Here is a 17,613-nt window from a genome sequence, read left to right as displayed (position 1 = left end):
AAAGAGAAGAAACTTTTTGTCCAATTATCGGATAGTGATGTGTGTTAAAATGAGTGAATTAATGTATTTGTGTCTAGTTGTCATTTGAAATAACTCAATTCTCAATGACTAATTTACATACTCACTTAGTTCAACTTTACTGTCATCGATTTACATGACATGTTATTTTAAAAAAGAAAATGATATTTTGAATATTTGTGGTCTGAGATGATTTTTATAAGCTTTTTTCACTTCATTTTACTTTGTTTTTAATGACTTTACACTTTCTTTAAAAACATATTTTTTAGGGGCTTATTTTACTAAATTAGTTTTATTATTTTTGATTTGAAAATATAAATTTGAGTACTATACACTTTATATAATCATTTAATGATTGGGGCAGTATTGGAAGAACATGATAAATTTCTCTTGATTTCATCATAAATTGAATAAGTAAATTGAAATAACTATCTTACTATTGATACGGAAAAAATCAAACTATTGATACGAAAAAAATCAAATTAACCCCCAACTATTTAAAATGGATTAGTTTTACTCTTCATTACATTTTTAGGTTGAACATGTCCTCATTGTTATGTTTTCACTTATCTATTTTTCTCTCCTTGTAATCTTTACACATATATATATATATATGTGCGCGCGCGCGCATACTTACGGTCTTTATTGTTTGAACTCTGAAGAAAACTTTTTAAGTTAAGAAAGGTTGGCTATAGGTGATTTCAGCAGAGATATAGGTAGGCCAAAGAAATATTCAAAAAAGGCAATTAGGCAAGACATGATGCAACTTTAACTAACCGAGGACTTGACCTCAAATAGTAAGTTACGGCTTATATTTCCTTATTGGCAGCTTTGGTATTACTCTAGTAGCTTCTTGTTGTTAAATCTCTCTTAGGGGTCATTTGGTTGGAAACAAATTATCACGGGATGAGTTATTTTATGCATTTTTTTCCACCAAATATAGTATAAGCTCATTCAAAAATTAATTTCGAAATTAGTTATCTCTTATTTCTTTCACCAAATGAGTCCTTACTATTTTAAGTTTCTTGTATTTCAATTATTATATTATTTTTTTTATAATTATTGTTTCTTCTGTTGTGTTCTATTAATTAACCAACATTTGAAGTGAAGTTCTGTTATAGATAGGTAATACATGTAATTCAGTATACAAAAAGGGTTATATAGATACATAAACATTTATATGCATAAGTGATCGAATAATTTTGATTAATTTGGATGAATGCAAGCACAAATTTTTGCATATGAATGCAAGAAATGGAGAATGCAGTTATGCCAGCAACTCCACTCTTCAGGTAATTTTTTTTTTTCTTTGCAAATTAAGTAATCAAATGATACCCTTGTGGCCTAATGTTGATGTTTTTGTTATACGAACTAAGTGATGTTTCCTTATTTCAAGAGAAAGGTAGTAATTTATTATATTGAAAATGTAATATAGTAAAATTAGTTTTATTATTTATTGTTTCTTAATAGGTGTGTCAAATTAATAGACAATTATTGTTGAATAGAGGAAGTAGTAATTTCAGGAGATTATATATCTTAGAGGGAGTGATAATTTATTGCTAATGATAAGGAAAAATGGTCAAATAAATCCACAACTACTTAAAATGGGTCAATTTTACTCTCCATTATATGTTTGACTCAAACATATCCTCGATGTTATTTTTTTGATCGATCAAAAATACCTTGGACTAGCAAAATAATCCTAACAAGCTCCAAATCAGTCTTATCAAGTTTTCTCTCCTAGTCATCTTTGTAAGTATGTGTGTGCATACTTGTAGCTTTGTTGTCCGAACTTCAAAGAGAATCTTTTGAGTTTGAATAGATTGGCTATGGATGGTTTCAACAAAGATATAGGTAGGCTAAAGAAATGTGTAAGAGGTGATTAGGCAAGACATAAAGCAGTATCAACTAACCGAGAACTTGACCTTAGATAGGAAGTTAAGGAGAACACAGATAAGGGTATATATCAGTTTGATAGTTGAGTGTTGTCCCGCTTATGCTTCCATGTTAGTAGTTTTGGTATTACTCTAGTTGCTTTTTGTTATTCAATATCTCTTACTATTTTATATTTCTTACACTTCAATTATTATATTATTTTATTATAATTATTTTTTCTCTTTACATTTTTACTTGCAAGATCAGCTAGGGGTATCAGCAAGAAGGGCACCTTGGGATTGGAGATGAACAAACTTTAGAAGGATTATGGATGCAAATTGTGATGGAATAGCCAACGGAGAGAAGGCGTTAAGCCATAGCACCACCCATTACGTTGGTTCCTATTCATCCTATTCGGGTTCACGTCGGGTCAATGGGAGTTGAGTCGGAGGAAGTCATTGTCGGAGTTGTGATACCATCGGAAGAAAGATTTGCATAGAGAATAAGGAACTTTTTGTTCAATGAATGGATAGTAATGTGTATTAAAAGTGAGTATATGAAGTACTCATCTCAATTTATATTGCACCATTTGATCAAAATTTATGTGGCATCATTTAATCGGCTATGGAATTTAAGAAACAAGAGAAACTTTATTATGTTTACTATTGGCTTTATTAAAGTTGCTTATGGAACTCCATAAGAATAAAATGAGGAAGGTATCATTAATAAAAAGTTATCAAATAATAAAAAATAAATACATTTAGAAGCGAAGAAATTATAATTGTCATTTGAAATACTAAATTCTCTATAAATAATCATTATATTATTAATATCCACAAAACTCTAATCAAGGCCAATTTACATTACTAAATTCGACTGTGACTCTAACCATCACTAAAACACACTTACACATGAAAGTACACTTTTATGATTACTTTTACTTTTATCCACTGCCATCCTCAAGACTACCACAATCCATCACTATTGCATAATTTTCACCAATTATCACTGTGCCATCGCCCATCATCATTGACTCTATGAAGTCATCATTGACTATTACCATCGTATAAATAGTTTTTATAATATTATGATCAAAAATTTTTCTAATAGTTTACGAATATAGTATTTAAGCGAAGGATCTATCAGAAATATTTTCTCTATCTTCAGGATAAAAATAAAATTTGTATATATTTATTATCCCGATCTGATTTTGTGTGTCATTACATTGAGCATATCGTTATTGTATATTATTCGGTTCACTTTCACCATGTCACTTAATTGTATTAAGTTAGAAGGAAACTGAAGAAAGTAAACATGTTACTTTTGGGCATATCAATGTTTGAAAAATTAATATCACTCAACAATCATTATTTTTCTCAAAATATACTGAGCATAATACAAATTTTCTTCTCTCCTAATTGAATGTCATGTCAGATTTAAACTTTTATTTTTTAATAATATATTTATTAACCCATTTAACTCAATCAAATTTTAGATCCTGCAAAAGATTTTCCATGCCACTTTTATGTTTTGCTTCTCAAACATATGTTCTTATTTTTAGGAGGAAATGACATTTTTGATCCCTATGTTATAGCTTTATTTTATTTTTGGTCTTTATATAATTTGACTAAATATATTTAACCTTCAACAAGCATATATATGTTATTTTGACTCCTCAAATTAAGGAAAATTAAAAACTCAAGGAAATCATTATTTTTATCCAAATAAGAAAGAAAAAAAATAAAAATAAAAATAAAAATAAAGTAGGAACAATGAAATTCTTAAAAGATCACTTGGCTCAACGTTCTTCTTCATCACAATTTCAAGGTAAAAAATGGAAGATATTTGGTCAAATTTTCAATGACTTCTTGTGAGAAAAGTTTTAGTTTAAATTTTTTTTTCAAAGTTTCGATTTTGGCAAAAGCGTTTTTATTAAATTATCATGATGAAAGTTATAATTCTTTTACACATATTTGTTTATCCTTTCAAGAATGCTAAGTTAAAATCAAATCATTTATATAATATATATTTTTCATGGCTTGTTGTTAGCGGATAGCGTTCGTAAATACATTATTCTTAATTTTATTTTCTCTAATTCTCAAAATTAACAAAAATATTTATTCCGTTAAGTTTTCAACTTCCTTTAGTTTGAGGGATCAAAGTAGCACATATTCTAATTAGGGGCTTATGATTTGTTGAATTACACAATGACCGAAAATGGAATAAGGCTATAACGCAGAGACTAAAAATGCTATTTCCTTAAACAAATCAGAACACATACAATGATCTCTTTCTTTGAAGATTTTGCTATATGCTCTGCTCATTACACAAAATTTTTTTTCCAATATAATCTTAATAAATAATTTTTAATAAAAAGATAAAAAATAAAACTCATCACAAGAAACTGTACAAAACAAAGAAGACGAAAACTAGGAGCATAGTCCAACCCCAAACAAGCCTTCTCCATCATATGCAACAGAACTATTATTACTGCTTTCCCAATATGTAGCAGATGACATATTTTGTAGAGGAATAAATATTGATAACAAGTATACAACAAGTGTTAAGGAGATTGGAAATAACAATACTAGTAGAAGAATGGTACGGTGGCACCTCCACCTATACTAGAAATTGTTGGCCAAACACAATGAGCAAGCTAAGAAAAACACAACTATAATTGAAGGAACCATTAGTGAGGCCCTATGTTCCTCATATTTTCTCAAACACCAATACATTTTAGTTTGGTAGTATCAGTTGATTAGTGAAAACATGAAACTCCTGGCATGCAAAAAGGAGAATATAGAGTGGACCTTTCGGCTGCAACTATCATGGTCACATCAACCTTATGCTTCCCCTTGGAAGCTAGTGGCTAGTGAGCTTTCTTTGGAAGCTAGAGAGGGTGGTAGGGTCTACATAGATTCCTATGCATTGTCTTTTGCATGATGTGCTTGTTAAATAACTGATAATCGGAGATATATGAAATTTTTTTATTGTTAATTAAAAATTTCAAAGTCAAATCATGTGAAGGTATAAATCTGTTACAGAAAGAGGGTCTTATGCGATGTAAATCTTGATTAGTGAGATTCGAATAATAAACCATTATTACAAATCAACTAATATTTGATAGCTTCTCTATATAACTTTTTACAAGAAATTCTGATAGACATCGACAATGACTCTCTTTTTTCTTCATGGCCATTGGTAGATTTGTTTCGTCTTCCTCAATCTTCAAGAAATGCACTGCATTTCAAAGCACCATGAGTTGATGACAAGGTCCATTCTATGTCATATTTCTATTTTTAAGTTCTGATTTTGGGCAAAGAATTGGGTCAAATTCAATAAATATAGTACTAATAGGTCTTAAAGTGGAAAAAGATATGAGGAAGGTAATGGAGATTTTCTTTTGAAGAAAATGGAGTTTTTTTTTTTTTTTTGGGTGGGGTGGGGGGGTGGGGGGTGGGGGAGAAGAAGAAGGCCTATAATGTTTTTTTTTCTTAAAGAAATTATTGTTGGCTCAAAAGTTTTTTACTTTTTTTAGGTTGGATTTTGTGAGAAAAAATGAGTTGTCTTTCTCTTATTGGTGCATTTTCCAGGTCACCCACGTGTAGACTTCATGCACTTCAATTTTTGTATGATTTTTTTTTTAAAAATGCTTAATAAACACACTTAACAATTAAAAAAAACACTTAACGAAAGGTTCTGGGACTCATACATGACCTAACTAATTGAGGTGTCAATACGAAAAAAAATCAAAAAGTTCAAAAGTCCTTTCTATGAATTTTGCCAAGAAAATATTTACCAACATGAATATCAAGAAACAGAATATCAAAAAGGCTTAAAACAATAATTCTTCTATCTATTTTGTTCCCTTCCCCTTTTTCTTTGTACACTTAAAACTACTTGAACTTTGTATAAAAAAAATTAGATGTTGCGCAGCTTTTGAGGTAGTGATACGGATTGCGTACACTTTACTTTCTCCGTATCCCACTTTGAAATACATTAGGTATATTGTTGTTGTTGTTGTTATTATTGTTATGCAGTAGCCATGGTAAAATAGCTTAACCTTTAAGAAACAATTGTATATACGTGCACTGTAAATCCAGATCCATAGCAATCGAACGAAACACAAAATGAGTTCTAATAACACCTAACAAATGAGAAGAATAATACTATCTGCATCTCATCTACTGGGTGACACATTTGATGAGATAGAATTATGAAGTATATTATATTGAAAAACAGTATCTGATATAGGTTTCTCATAATATATATGCTAGCATAGTATATCGCGAAACATAAAAACCTACTACAGGTTCCTCATAATATATACTCTAGCATGCTATTACTAGTTTTTCTTATAAACTTAACAGGGGTTAACACCCTAGCTTGCAATAACAAATAAGTCACAACATTTTATGCGTGACCCAAGTAAGAGATTAAGCTAATTGAGCCACATATACATTTCCTTCATTGAGTCAACTCATTTAGAGGGATTGATGAATCGCAGAATCTGCTCGTAGAAATCTATCAACTGCCAAAATACAAACAAAAAAAAGTATTTCCATCAAGAGTCATCAAAGTAAAACAGGATAAAATACTTTTTGAAAATAGAGGCAGAACTTATAAGTATATCATATTTGTCAAATAACAACCATAACTACAAAATAGAATGATACAATGTTTATTTTTAAACAAACTACAACATGTTCAGGTATTAATCTGAAGTGACAATCCAAAATAATTAATGAGAATCTAATCAGAAAAGTACAATGAGGAAAAAATTAAAGTTTAACAATTCATATTACTAGGCACTATCAATGTACTACTTCTAAACTATTACAACATGAGGTTACAGTGATCTAAAAATTAAATGCTAAAAGTATCCATATTCATGTGAAACTGAGAAATGATGTAATTCATGCACATGAAAATGTAAGATAGTTTCATTTTTTGGTGATGCAAGCATCAATAGAAGAGAAAGGAGAAAAGAGAAATAGTTACCAGAAGCGGATTATTGATCTTAAGAAACTTGTTATCAACGAGCATTTCCTTTCCATCCGACCTGCGCAGGCAACCATTAATAAAGGCTAAAATGTGAACTAAAAACTAATAGAAAAATTAGCAAAGCATCATCAAACTGAAAAGTTAGAATTAAATTATCTAGCAAGATGTGTGCGAAAATTAGTAAAGCCACCGAGAGTATGAGGCAAGTTGTGACCATGAACAAAACTGTCAAGTTACCTCCATTAAGAAGTGAGAACAAAATAGAAACAGAAGGAAGCAATCACACTGGTCATACTTCATAGCATCTTATACACACATTAAATTGTTGTTATAGAAAAACAGGCGACACAACTTCAAGAAAAAAATCAACGAAAACAAGGGAAGTACCACTTAAAGTATGATGTAAAAGGAACAGTAGAAACAAGAGACTGAAAGTTGATTTGAAAATCTGAGAACTTTTAGCTTATCCTGACCATAAAAAAATTGGAAAAACACCATTCATCCCTCCAAATATGGAGTATAGAGGGTAATTTGAAGGGTGTTTGGAGATGCCCTAATAAAGTCTAATAGTTGATCTTGAACAAAGTGTTTCTTTCTTACAATAATTATGGTGAACAAGTTACCAAAACAAAGCACAAAGCAAAACGGAATGCACCTAAAGACTAGATTTGGTATATTTCACTTAACCGGAAAAAAAAATTAAAGATTGATATATTAAATGAAAAAACTAAAGACACATTACGAAGGAAACATCAGAAGGATGGTAAATTCTCAGTGAAGGAAAGCCATGGCACCTCCTAAAGCTGCATGCTTTACTTGGATTGCTAACATAGAGATAATTTATACAACATAGAGATCTAATCATATATATGTAGTGATTGAAAAAACACACAACATAAAAAATAGAAAGGTAGGTTTTAATTGACAAACCTCTTGGCAAGAAAGGTGATTGAAACATCGTCCTGCCTGTCATTGACGAAAGTTGCTGCATAGCTAACGGGTCTGATGAGTTCAGTAATGGTATGCACATCTTTAGTAGCTTCGACTCTCTCTTGAGGCTCAGCAGCTTCGGCATCACCTTTTCCATCGCTATCAGTAATTCCTTCGTCAACCGGAATCTCCATCGTAATCTCCTCAGGCTCTTGATTCATCTCTTCTTCTACGGTCATCGGAGACAGCGGCTCCTCCTCATCGTCGCCGTCATCGATGTCTTCAGAAGATTCATCATCATCGGAAGCTTCTCCGACTAAATCCGAGTCATCTTCAGCATCAGAATCACCATCTCCTTCGGCATCAGCATCACTCTCTTCTGATTCCTCTTCTTCTCCGTCCACCGGAGGCATCGGCTCCTCCTCACCGGCGCCGTTTTTTTCAGAAGCTTCTCCGACTGAAACCGACTCAGGCATATCGCCGGCGGAGTTGTCGGTGTCGGCGGAGTTCTTTCCTTCCATTCTCTCTGTAAGAGAGTTTTTTTTTTTTTTTCAGTTTCTTCGTCAGGTAATATATAGTGAGTGTGGCCGTAGAATTTGTTTTGACCTATTTCTCAGTTGACACATTTAGGGTGTGTTAGGTATAATGTTTTCCTGAAATAAGTTTTAATTTGTTTTGACCTATTTCTCAGTTGACACATTTAGGGTGTGTTAGGTATAATGTTTTCCTGAAATAAGTTTTTCATCAAAAATAAGTTGATTTTCTAATTATTTTCTCATATTTGGTTGGTGAATAAAAAATAATTTTTGAAAAATATTTTATTGTGTTTGATTGGTGAGTAGAAAATATTTTATAGAAAAATATTTTTTAGTGTTTGGTTGGTGAGTGAAAAAATAGTTTTTAGAAAATATTACTAACTGTTAACTAGTATATCACTGCCTCTAACAACTCAATAATTTGTAAGAACTAATTTAAGCATAGCAAATAATATCAATATCGAGAACTAAAATATTAAAAGTCACTAAATTTTAAGCAACTACTAATTAGCAAGCATAGGAGACACTTTTCAATATTTTGTCAGGACAATCTCAAGATACTACAGTCAATAGAAATACAAATGAACGACAAACTTATTCAACCTTGTGAAACAAGCTACAACGACGATAAAATGAAATATGCAATTAGCAAAAGTAACATAGGTAAGTCTTCCTTTATGCACATGGAAATAACAGTACATTCAACGAACATTGAAAACAAAGAAAAATTCGAACTTCACTATTTTTTATTTTAAACAGTGAAAAATTGGACCAATGAACATCGAAAAATGTTTTTGAGTAATGTGAATTTTATGAGTAATGTGAATTTGAGTGTTATTGGGGTGGAAGAAGAGGGACGGGGTGGAGGTGGAGGTGGGGTGAGAGCATAAAAGTCACATCTGTCATTTTTCAGAAAATGACTTCCCTTGGCCCATGGGGGAGTCATTTTCCCTCAAATAGAGAAAAATGAGTTAATTTGAAAAATATTTTCCCAATATTTTATTGCAACCTAATAAGGAAAAATAGGAAAACATTTTTCAGAAAACAATTTCCATCATACCAAACACACCCTTAATTTATAAAATTAAAAATATTTTAATGGCAAAATGACTCGATGGACCCTTGTACTATATCCTTTTGTAATGTGGATACTCCTACTTACATGTTTGTCATCTGGATCCCTTAATTCAATAAAATTCAACATTTTAAACCCTTTGACCATTGACTTGATCTATGTGACATTAAAATTGCTGACTGGGATAAGACACGTGTAGTCAGGATTGTATGAGCGAGTGAAGCAATGTATTTATATTAAAATAATATTAAAATTAAAATAAAATAAAAAGGCAGTCAACATTTTTTCAGCTTTTCAAATTTAAAATTATTTTTAAAAATTAAAAAAATAATATTTAAGAAAAATAAAAACAAGGCCCTCCCTCTTCTCCAACCCCGTCCAGCACCCTACCCCCTCCTTTACCATCCCCCACCACCCCCACCCCATACACCAATCCACCACCCTTCCTCACCCCATCCAGCACCCTCCCCATCCCCCACCCTGTTCCCCTATCCACCACCGTCCACCACTCTGTTCCCCCATCCCCCACCATTTTCCCGTTCTCCACCCTCTCCTTATCCCCCTCCCCATCTTCCACCTTCCCCCAAGTAACATAACCACCACCATACCGGTGTTCCGCCCCCCCCCCCCCCCATTTCCACCCCCCCCCCCCCCACTGTAGCCTCAAGGCTGTCATTTACCATTAGAGCCATCACCACTACCATTGCAGTCCCAACGTCACACCAAAAAAATTTCTTCTCTAAGTCCATTAACAGTATTACAAAACCCCATCAAGACCCCAACATTACAAAATCTCATCGGTTTAAGAAGGGTTTTAGCAAATGGCAAATACGACGCCGTATAAGCATGTCCTATCTACAGACAAGTCAGCCATTGTTGGGAGTTTTTGGTCAACTCGCTGAGCAAACATAGTGAACAAAGATGACCCATCTTCTTAGTTTGGAGACATCAATCTTCACCAGCACAAATCTCCCTATTTTTCATACCCCCTTTTTACCTTCTAATGCACTCTTATCCTCTGCTTCTATCAAATCATTGTCCCTGCCTTTGAAAAATTCCAAGAAATCAACATCAAGAACAAGTGTCAAAACCCCCCACAACTAGTAACTACCTTATCTTTACCTGTATTGGTATATTTTTTCTTTTTTTCTTTCACTTTCTTGATTGATAAATGTTTTGTATGGTTCTTGTTTAGAGTTGTTGGCCAGTGGTGTATATGCTGCAGCGGAAGTAGAGGGGACACTGATGTTGACGTTGCTAAGGGGTAAACAATTACTCTGTTTTGTGATAAAATTTAAAATATTAATTTTTAATTTATTTTTTTATTTTTTATTTAATGGTAGAGATAAAAAAAATTAAATAATGTTGGAGATAATTTTTTTGTTGTTGAAGCTTTTGATTATACGATATATAGCAAAATCTCGAGTTAAAATCTCATCTTCGTTGTTGAAGTTTTTTGATTTTTGGTAATATAAATTACGAGATTTTATGCTTTTGAATCATAATTTTATGATATATAAATTTTGATTAATTGATTAAGTTATATCAACATGATATAAATTGTTATTTTTAACTTTTAAATAATGGTGGAGATAAATTTTATTTCAAAAAAGATAATATTTTAATTTTTAAATTTATTTGTTATTTTAATATTATTAATTTTAAAATTTTCTACAATTTATAAGAAAAAATTATTCAATTAAATTTACTTTTAATATTTATTTTCTTATGTAAAATTTTAAAAATGACATGAAATTTAATGAAATACCTGAAAATGACATGAAAATTGACATGATATACGTGGCAGCTGACATGGCAGCTGACGTGGACGAGTGTATTACACTTACCTAAAAAGTATTTGAAATGTTTCTTTTTAGTAGGTTGAGGGGTCTAGATGACAAACATGTAAGTAGGAGTATCCACATTACAAAACGGACATAGTATAAGGGTCCATTGAGTCATTTTGCCTAATTTAATAATTAAAATAAATTAATTAATTTAACATATTTTAATATAAAATTATAAAATTTTTTATTTTCTTAAATTTCGTGCTAAGTCATGTTTAAGTCAAAAGTTAAAAATATTTTAATTAATTTAATATACTTTAATCTAAAATCATAAAATTCTTTAGTTTCTTTAATTCTGTATCAAGTTACGTTAAACCCACAAAATTAAAGATATTTTAATATATTTAATATATTTTAATCTAAATTCATAAGAATTTTATTTTCTCAAAGTTCGTGTCAAATTACATTTATTCGCAAAATTAATGACATTTTAACACTCTCTCCATTTGATTTTACTTATCACATTTTGAGTTGGCATACCTATTAAGAAAAATAATTAATAACATGATTATTTTACTATAGTACTCTTATTAAATGATGCTTACATTGTATCTTGAAATTAATTTGAAAAAAAAAATAATTAATGTTAATGGTAAAATAGGAAAAAAAGCTATCTTCTTTTGATATGTCAAAAATGACAAGTAGTAGAAATTCAATAAGAAATTAGTGGCAAGTAAAAGAGAACGGAGGGAGTATACTTTAATTTAAAATCATACTCTCTCCGTTCTATTTTAGTTGGGCACATTTTATTTTCACGTAGTGATTAAGAAATCATAAATTAAATGATCAATTTTATTATTTTACCTTTTACCCGCACTAATGATGTTCATTGGGCGTAGTAATGGATATTGAAATTGAAAATTGTTCACTTTTAATGTATACCATTAATTGTTGAACTAAAATAGGAAAAAAATAATCAACCATGGAACATTTATTTCTACTAAGATGACTAACTAAAATGTAACGGGTGAAGTAAAATTCTTTAATCTCTTAATTTTTTTGCCAAGTAACATTAAACCCACAAAATTAAAAATATTTATACATTTAATATATTTTTATTTAAGGTCATATGATTTTTTATTTTCTCAAACTCTTTATCGAGTCGCGTTTAATGCACAAAATTAATTTTTTTAAATACAATTAACATACTTTAATTTACTCCTAAGACCTTAAGATTCTTTATTTTCTCAAATTTCATGACAAATCACGTTTAACCTGTAAAATTAAAAATATTTTGATATATTCAATATACTATAATTAAGATCATAAGATTTTTTATTTTCTAAAATTTTATGTTAAGTCAAAACAAGTCAATCAATCTAAAAGTAAGCAAGTTGGAGAATCTATTTTCATTGTGTTTTGTATTTGTTTTTTGAGAAAAGTGTCATAAAAACTATAGTTTAGAGTATAATTATGAATGTAGTTATATTTCGTATATTTATAAACATAATTATATTTTATTTTATGAGGTGAATATTAGTTGTACCAATAAAAAATTATATTTAAGTGGTGAATATTAATTGCTTTATGGGGGTATCAGCTGAAATGCGCAAAACATTTATTTTGTCACATTGTTAGAGCGTATATATGTATTTGCTATAAAATCTAAATGTAACACATTTCATAATTTTTTTGAAATTGTAGCTATATATTGTAGCTTTTAGTCTTAATATTTGTCACATTGCCTTTGACGTAAATTTATGATTATAAATTTAAGTGAATTTTTCAATTATATTGAGCTTGTTGGATTTAATGAGGATAAGATTGAATCCAATTACTTACTATCTTAGCATGTAGCCAAATTAAGTGTGTTACTGCCCAATCTATTTATTGTAATTATATTCTCTTCGTTTCATTTGAATTGGGTAATCTTATTAAAAATAAATATCCTAAATTTATTGATCATTTATTAAATCTATTTTTAAAAAAATTCATTTTCATTCCTATAGTTAATATACTCTTTGGATATTTAAACAAATTATCTTTATGTCCGTTAATATGGATAAAAAGGTGTATTACTAAAATTGAGCATTTAATTAATGATTTCTTAAGCATCATGCAAAATGAAAAGCTTTAACTAATATGAATTTATTTATACATTTTTTTCTTATTAACTTTAAAAAAGATATTAGGATTTTTCATTATGAATTATTTAAGAAAATAATCGAAAAGGAAAAACAAGAAAAAATTGTATATCTTGCTACTAGTAAATTGAAATAACTATTTTTAATATAAGAATTAAGTAAAACAAAATGGAGGGAGTAAATCTTTTTATAATTGAACATCTTTAAAATTTTCATTAATACATGTGATATTAATTCTATTCACAAACCGACATTATTAAGTTGTTTGAATTTAGTGCTTTTTCCCCTACATGAATTTTGTGTTTCTCAATGGTATAAGATTGGATATTTAATGCTTAACCAATTTGTTACGTAGTTTAAATTTATTTACTTCGTTTACCTCTTCTCTTTTTTAATTTCGTATATCTCTTTAGAACTTATTCGGGTTCAAGTTAATGGGAGATGGGTAGGAAGTCATTGTTAGAGTTCTAATAATACTGCAGGAAGAAAAAGCTGCAAAGAGAAGGAACCTTTTGTTCAATGATCGGGTAGTGATGTGTATTAAAATGAGTGAAGTAATGAAATAGTGTTTAGTTGTCATTTGAAATAACTACATTCTCTATGACTAATTTACCTGCTCATTACGTGACATTGTTTTAATTGGCATGTTTTTAAGAAAAAAATGATATTTTTAAAATTTGTGGTCTAAGATGATCCTTATGTACCTCCACCGTTCTATTTTAATTTGCTCTTATTGGCTTGACACTTTTTTTAAAAAAAATATTTTTGTAGACTTATTTTACTAAATTAGTCTTATTACTTATTCTTTGAAAATATAAATTTGAGTATGGTACACTTAATATTATCATTTAATGATATGATAGTACTGAAAGAACATGACAAAATTCTCTTGATTTCATAAATTGAACAAGTAAATTAAAACAATTATTTTTAATAAGTGGATCAAGTAAAACGAAATGGAGGGAGTAAATTTTAGGATACTGCATTCCAATATCTTTGAAGGCGTGATAATTAATTACTATTGATTTTGAAAAATTCTAATTACCCCAGCTATATAAAATGGATCAGTTTTACTCCCCGTTATACTTTTAGCTCGAACATGTTCTCACTATTATGTTTTGTGAAAAAAATGAAAAGCCCTCGATTTATTCATTTTTTTCTCCTTGTAATCTTTATATATATATATATGTGTGTGTGTGTGTGCGCGCGCGCGCGCGCATACTAACAGTTTTTATTATCTAAACTCTAAAGGAAATCTTTTGAGTTAGAAAGGGTTGGCTATGGACAGTTTCAGCAGAGATATAGATAGGCCAAAGAAATATGAGGAAAAAGTGATTAGGCAAGACATAACGCAACTTTAACTAATCAAGAACTTGACCTTAGATAGGAAGTTAAGGATGATACATATAAAGGTAAAACTTAGTTAGGTAGTTGAGTGTTGTCCCGCTTATACTTCCTTACTAGTAATTTTGGTATTATTCTGGTAGCTTCTTGTTATTAAATCTCTCTTAGTTGTCGTTTTGTTGGAAACAAATTATCCTGGGATGAGTTATCCATGCATTTTATCCCAATCAAATATAGTAAAAGTTCATCCTAAAATTAATTTTGAAATTTATTATTCCTTATCCCTTTTACCAAACGAGATCTTACTATTTTAAGTTTCTTGTACTTCAATTATTATATTATCTTGCTATAGTTACCAGGGCAAGTTTTCCAAAGAGACATCATGGAAAACTTTTTTGTCAAAGTTCCAAACTTGATGAATAATTTGCCAAAAGGACACTTAATTTCACATCATCATTAACTTTTCCAACTTAACAACTTCACCCACAAATTTTATTGTAGACACGTAATTTTGTCCCTCCCGATAACCCAATTCATCCATTTTTTTTAACCTCACGTTACCTTACACCCCACTCGTGTGATTATGTCCCACAAAAATACAAAAATAACAACCCTTAACAAAATCTCTAACAAATTAAATTCCTAACCTTATCTTAACAAATCTTATCCTAACCAACTCACCCTACCCCACCTACCCTATACCCTACCCCCACTACCCCATCCACGTGACCCCCTCACATTTCTTCTTCACAAAGGAAAATAGGAACAAGATATACACAACATCATATACCAAGGAGGCCCATCATCATCATTGGGAAAAAAAAGAACAAAAGGAGTATCATCTTCTTCCCTTTTCCAGGGAAGACCCCCCGAAAACACCATTTTTCTTCTTAAAAATACACGACCACACCATTTGCACACACTCGAGGATCTGGTCACTGCCATACACAAACAACCATATACACCTCACGCCATTACACAGAATATTAGGGTTTTTCATTTTCAAGGGGAGGAGCTGACACAGTCAACAACACACAACAATACGTATGCTCCATATTTTTCCCAAAGAGAGGAGAAGAAGAAAATTGCTACACACAGAAATCCTCTCCCATTCTTGAACATCAACAACACAGAAACACAATCCACCTTCTTCACTAATCCTCAAAAAGATTACACACAACAATCCTCCACTATTTTTAATTTTCACTCTACACACACACTGAGAGATTGAAGTGAGAGACGAAGGAAGATCCGTGAGAGAGTGAGAAATGTGAGAGAAAAATAATAAAGATCTGAGTTTGAGTGGGAGAGAGGAGAGAAAACCACGAGAGAGAGGAGGTAAAACATGGGAGCTGAAAAAAGAGGAGATCAGGGGTAACAGTTCCGGCGAGCTCACACCAAAAACTCGCTGGTAAATCACCAAAAACCCGACCCCATCCCTTTTCTGGCGAACGCCCAATGAAAATCCATCGAAAACCACTAGGAAACCACCGAACTGACCCAACCAGTCCCAATTTCGGTGAGATCTGCCAGAAAAGGAACCGAGCAATGACGGGGACTGCGGGTTAGAGTATGGGTATCTCTTTATTTCTTGATTTCGGTTCGGGCTGTCGAAAATAGAACGAAAAGGTCACATCGAGATTGGTTTGTTCGTTGTTAAAGTTTTGTTCGAGGCTTTGAATGCGGTTCTATTCGAAAAGATTATCTCCCATTGAAATAAAATTGAGGTCCAATTTTTCTACTCTATTTCTTCCTATTTTTATTTTAATATGATTTTTATGTTATGATTTGCGTGATTCGTGTGGTTGATGCGTTTGATAAGGTGGTTAAACAATTTCATTTGTCGTGATTTATTGTTGACTTCGTATGAAATTTGATTAATCATGTGGGTGGAAAGGAATTTTGGGAGGCGAAATTAAAAAGTGATAAAAAATGAATATTGATTATTTTGATTCGTTGACAATTTTTAAATTCGGAATAAGTATTGATGTCGTTAAACGCAATATTATCATGATAGGTTGAAATTTGGTAGGCAAACGGTATGTCGGGTAAGCAAATCTAGGAATTGTGAATTGTTGGATGATTTGAAACTATTGTTGAATGCTTTGGTTTTCTAGCATTGAAAAAATTTATTCATTTATCCGGGGATCGCCCCGAGGCTCATTATATTTATTCACCGGGGAATGCCCCAACGTATTATGTTGGTTGAGGATATTCGTGATCAAGACCCTAGGCATCGGGTAAAGCACGGGGGCGTAGTTCAGGATTAGTATAGTTTAGAATAGGATTTATTTTTTCGCATTTTTATTTTTGGACTGTATAATTGGACTGAACACTATATTTTGTATTTATTTTGATTCGTGTGTTTGATTGATTGTTTAACATGTTTTGTGTGATTTGTACATTCGTAGTGACAAATTAGCCGATACACTCTACTAAGCGACCATGGTCGAACCACGGGATTGAGGGGTGCCTAACACCTTTTCGTCGGTCAACAGAATTCCTTAGCCGAAATCTCTGTTCGTGGATCAGTTATAGAGTCAAAAAATAGTTTTGAAAAGGATTTTTTCAAAGGTGACTTGACACACCGGATTATGTCAAGTGGCAACTCTGAGTTTCGATTATAAAAGGTCCTTTTCGAAACAAATCTTCATCTTTTGTCACTTTAATAATAAAAACCCTTTCGACCCTTAAAATCATATCTTTTTGGAGTTAAAAATGGGGTGTGACAGCTCTGGCGACTCTGCTGGGGATTTTTTAGAATTCGAGCTTATTTTGGAGTTGTATCGACTTAGTTTGGCACTATAGGTGTATAGACATTTTGTTTGTGTTGTTTTGTGTTATTTTTTATCATTGTTGAGTGCCTACGTGCTCTTTGTTTACAGTTTTTATCTTATGTG

At 31.2% G+C, this 17,613-nt stretch overlaps 1 protein-coding gene across 1 annotated transcript; it reads right to left on the bottom strand.

The window, feature by feature from the left end:
• Positions 1-6,099: 6,099 nt before the first annotated feature.
• LOC107853736 (clumping factor B) lies at positions 6,100-8,521 on the bottom strand. The gene is made up of 3 exons (XM_016698716.2): positions 7,828-8,521; positions 6,895-6,955; positions 6,100-6,424 (listed from the first exon to the last, which is right to left on the bottom strand). Exons 1-3 carry the CDS (start codon positions 8,346-8,348, stop codon positions 6,374-6,376), a joined length of 633 nt encoding a protein of 210 aa, XP_016554202.1. The 5' UTR covers positions 8,349-8,521; the 3' UTR covers positions 6,100-6,373.
• Between the last annotated feature and the right edge of the window lie 9,092 nt (positions 8,522-17,613).

The sequence above is a fragment of the Capsicum annuum genome, chromosome 1 (genome assembly GCF_002878395.1).
Source record: "Capsicum annuum cultivar UCD-10X-F1 chromosome 1, UCD10Xv1.1, whole genome shotgun sequence".
NCBI lineage: Eukaryota > Viridiplantae > Streptophyta > Magnoliopsida > Solanales > Solanaceae > Capsicum > Capsicum annuum.
This window is presented reverse-complemented; position numbering and strand designations above follow the sequence as displayed.

What these genes read in the sequence shown, in the direction of transcription:
- LOC107853736 (XM_016698716.2), bottom strand. Translation starts at nt 8,348, where the DNA reads ATGGAAGGAAAGAACTCCGCCGACACCGACAACTCCGCCGGCGATATG. An exon ending in ATCACCTTTCTTGCCAAGAG is followed by an intron (nt 6,956 to 7,827) that starts GTTTGTCAATTA and finishes TTGCCTGCGCAG; the next exon opens with GTCGGATGGAAAGGAAATGC. An exon ending in AGATCAATAATCCGCTTCTG is followed by an intron (nt 6,425 to 6,894) that starts GTAACTATTTCT and finishes GTATTTTGGCAG; the next exon opens with TTGATAGATTTCTACGAGCA.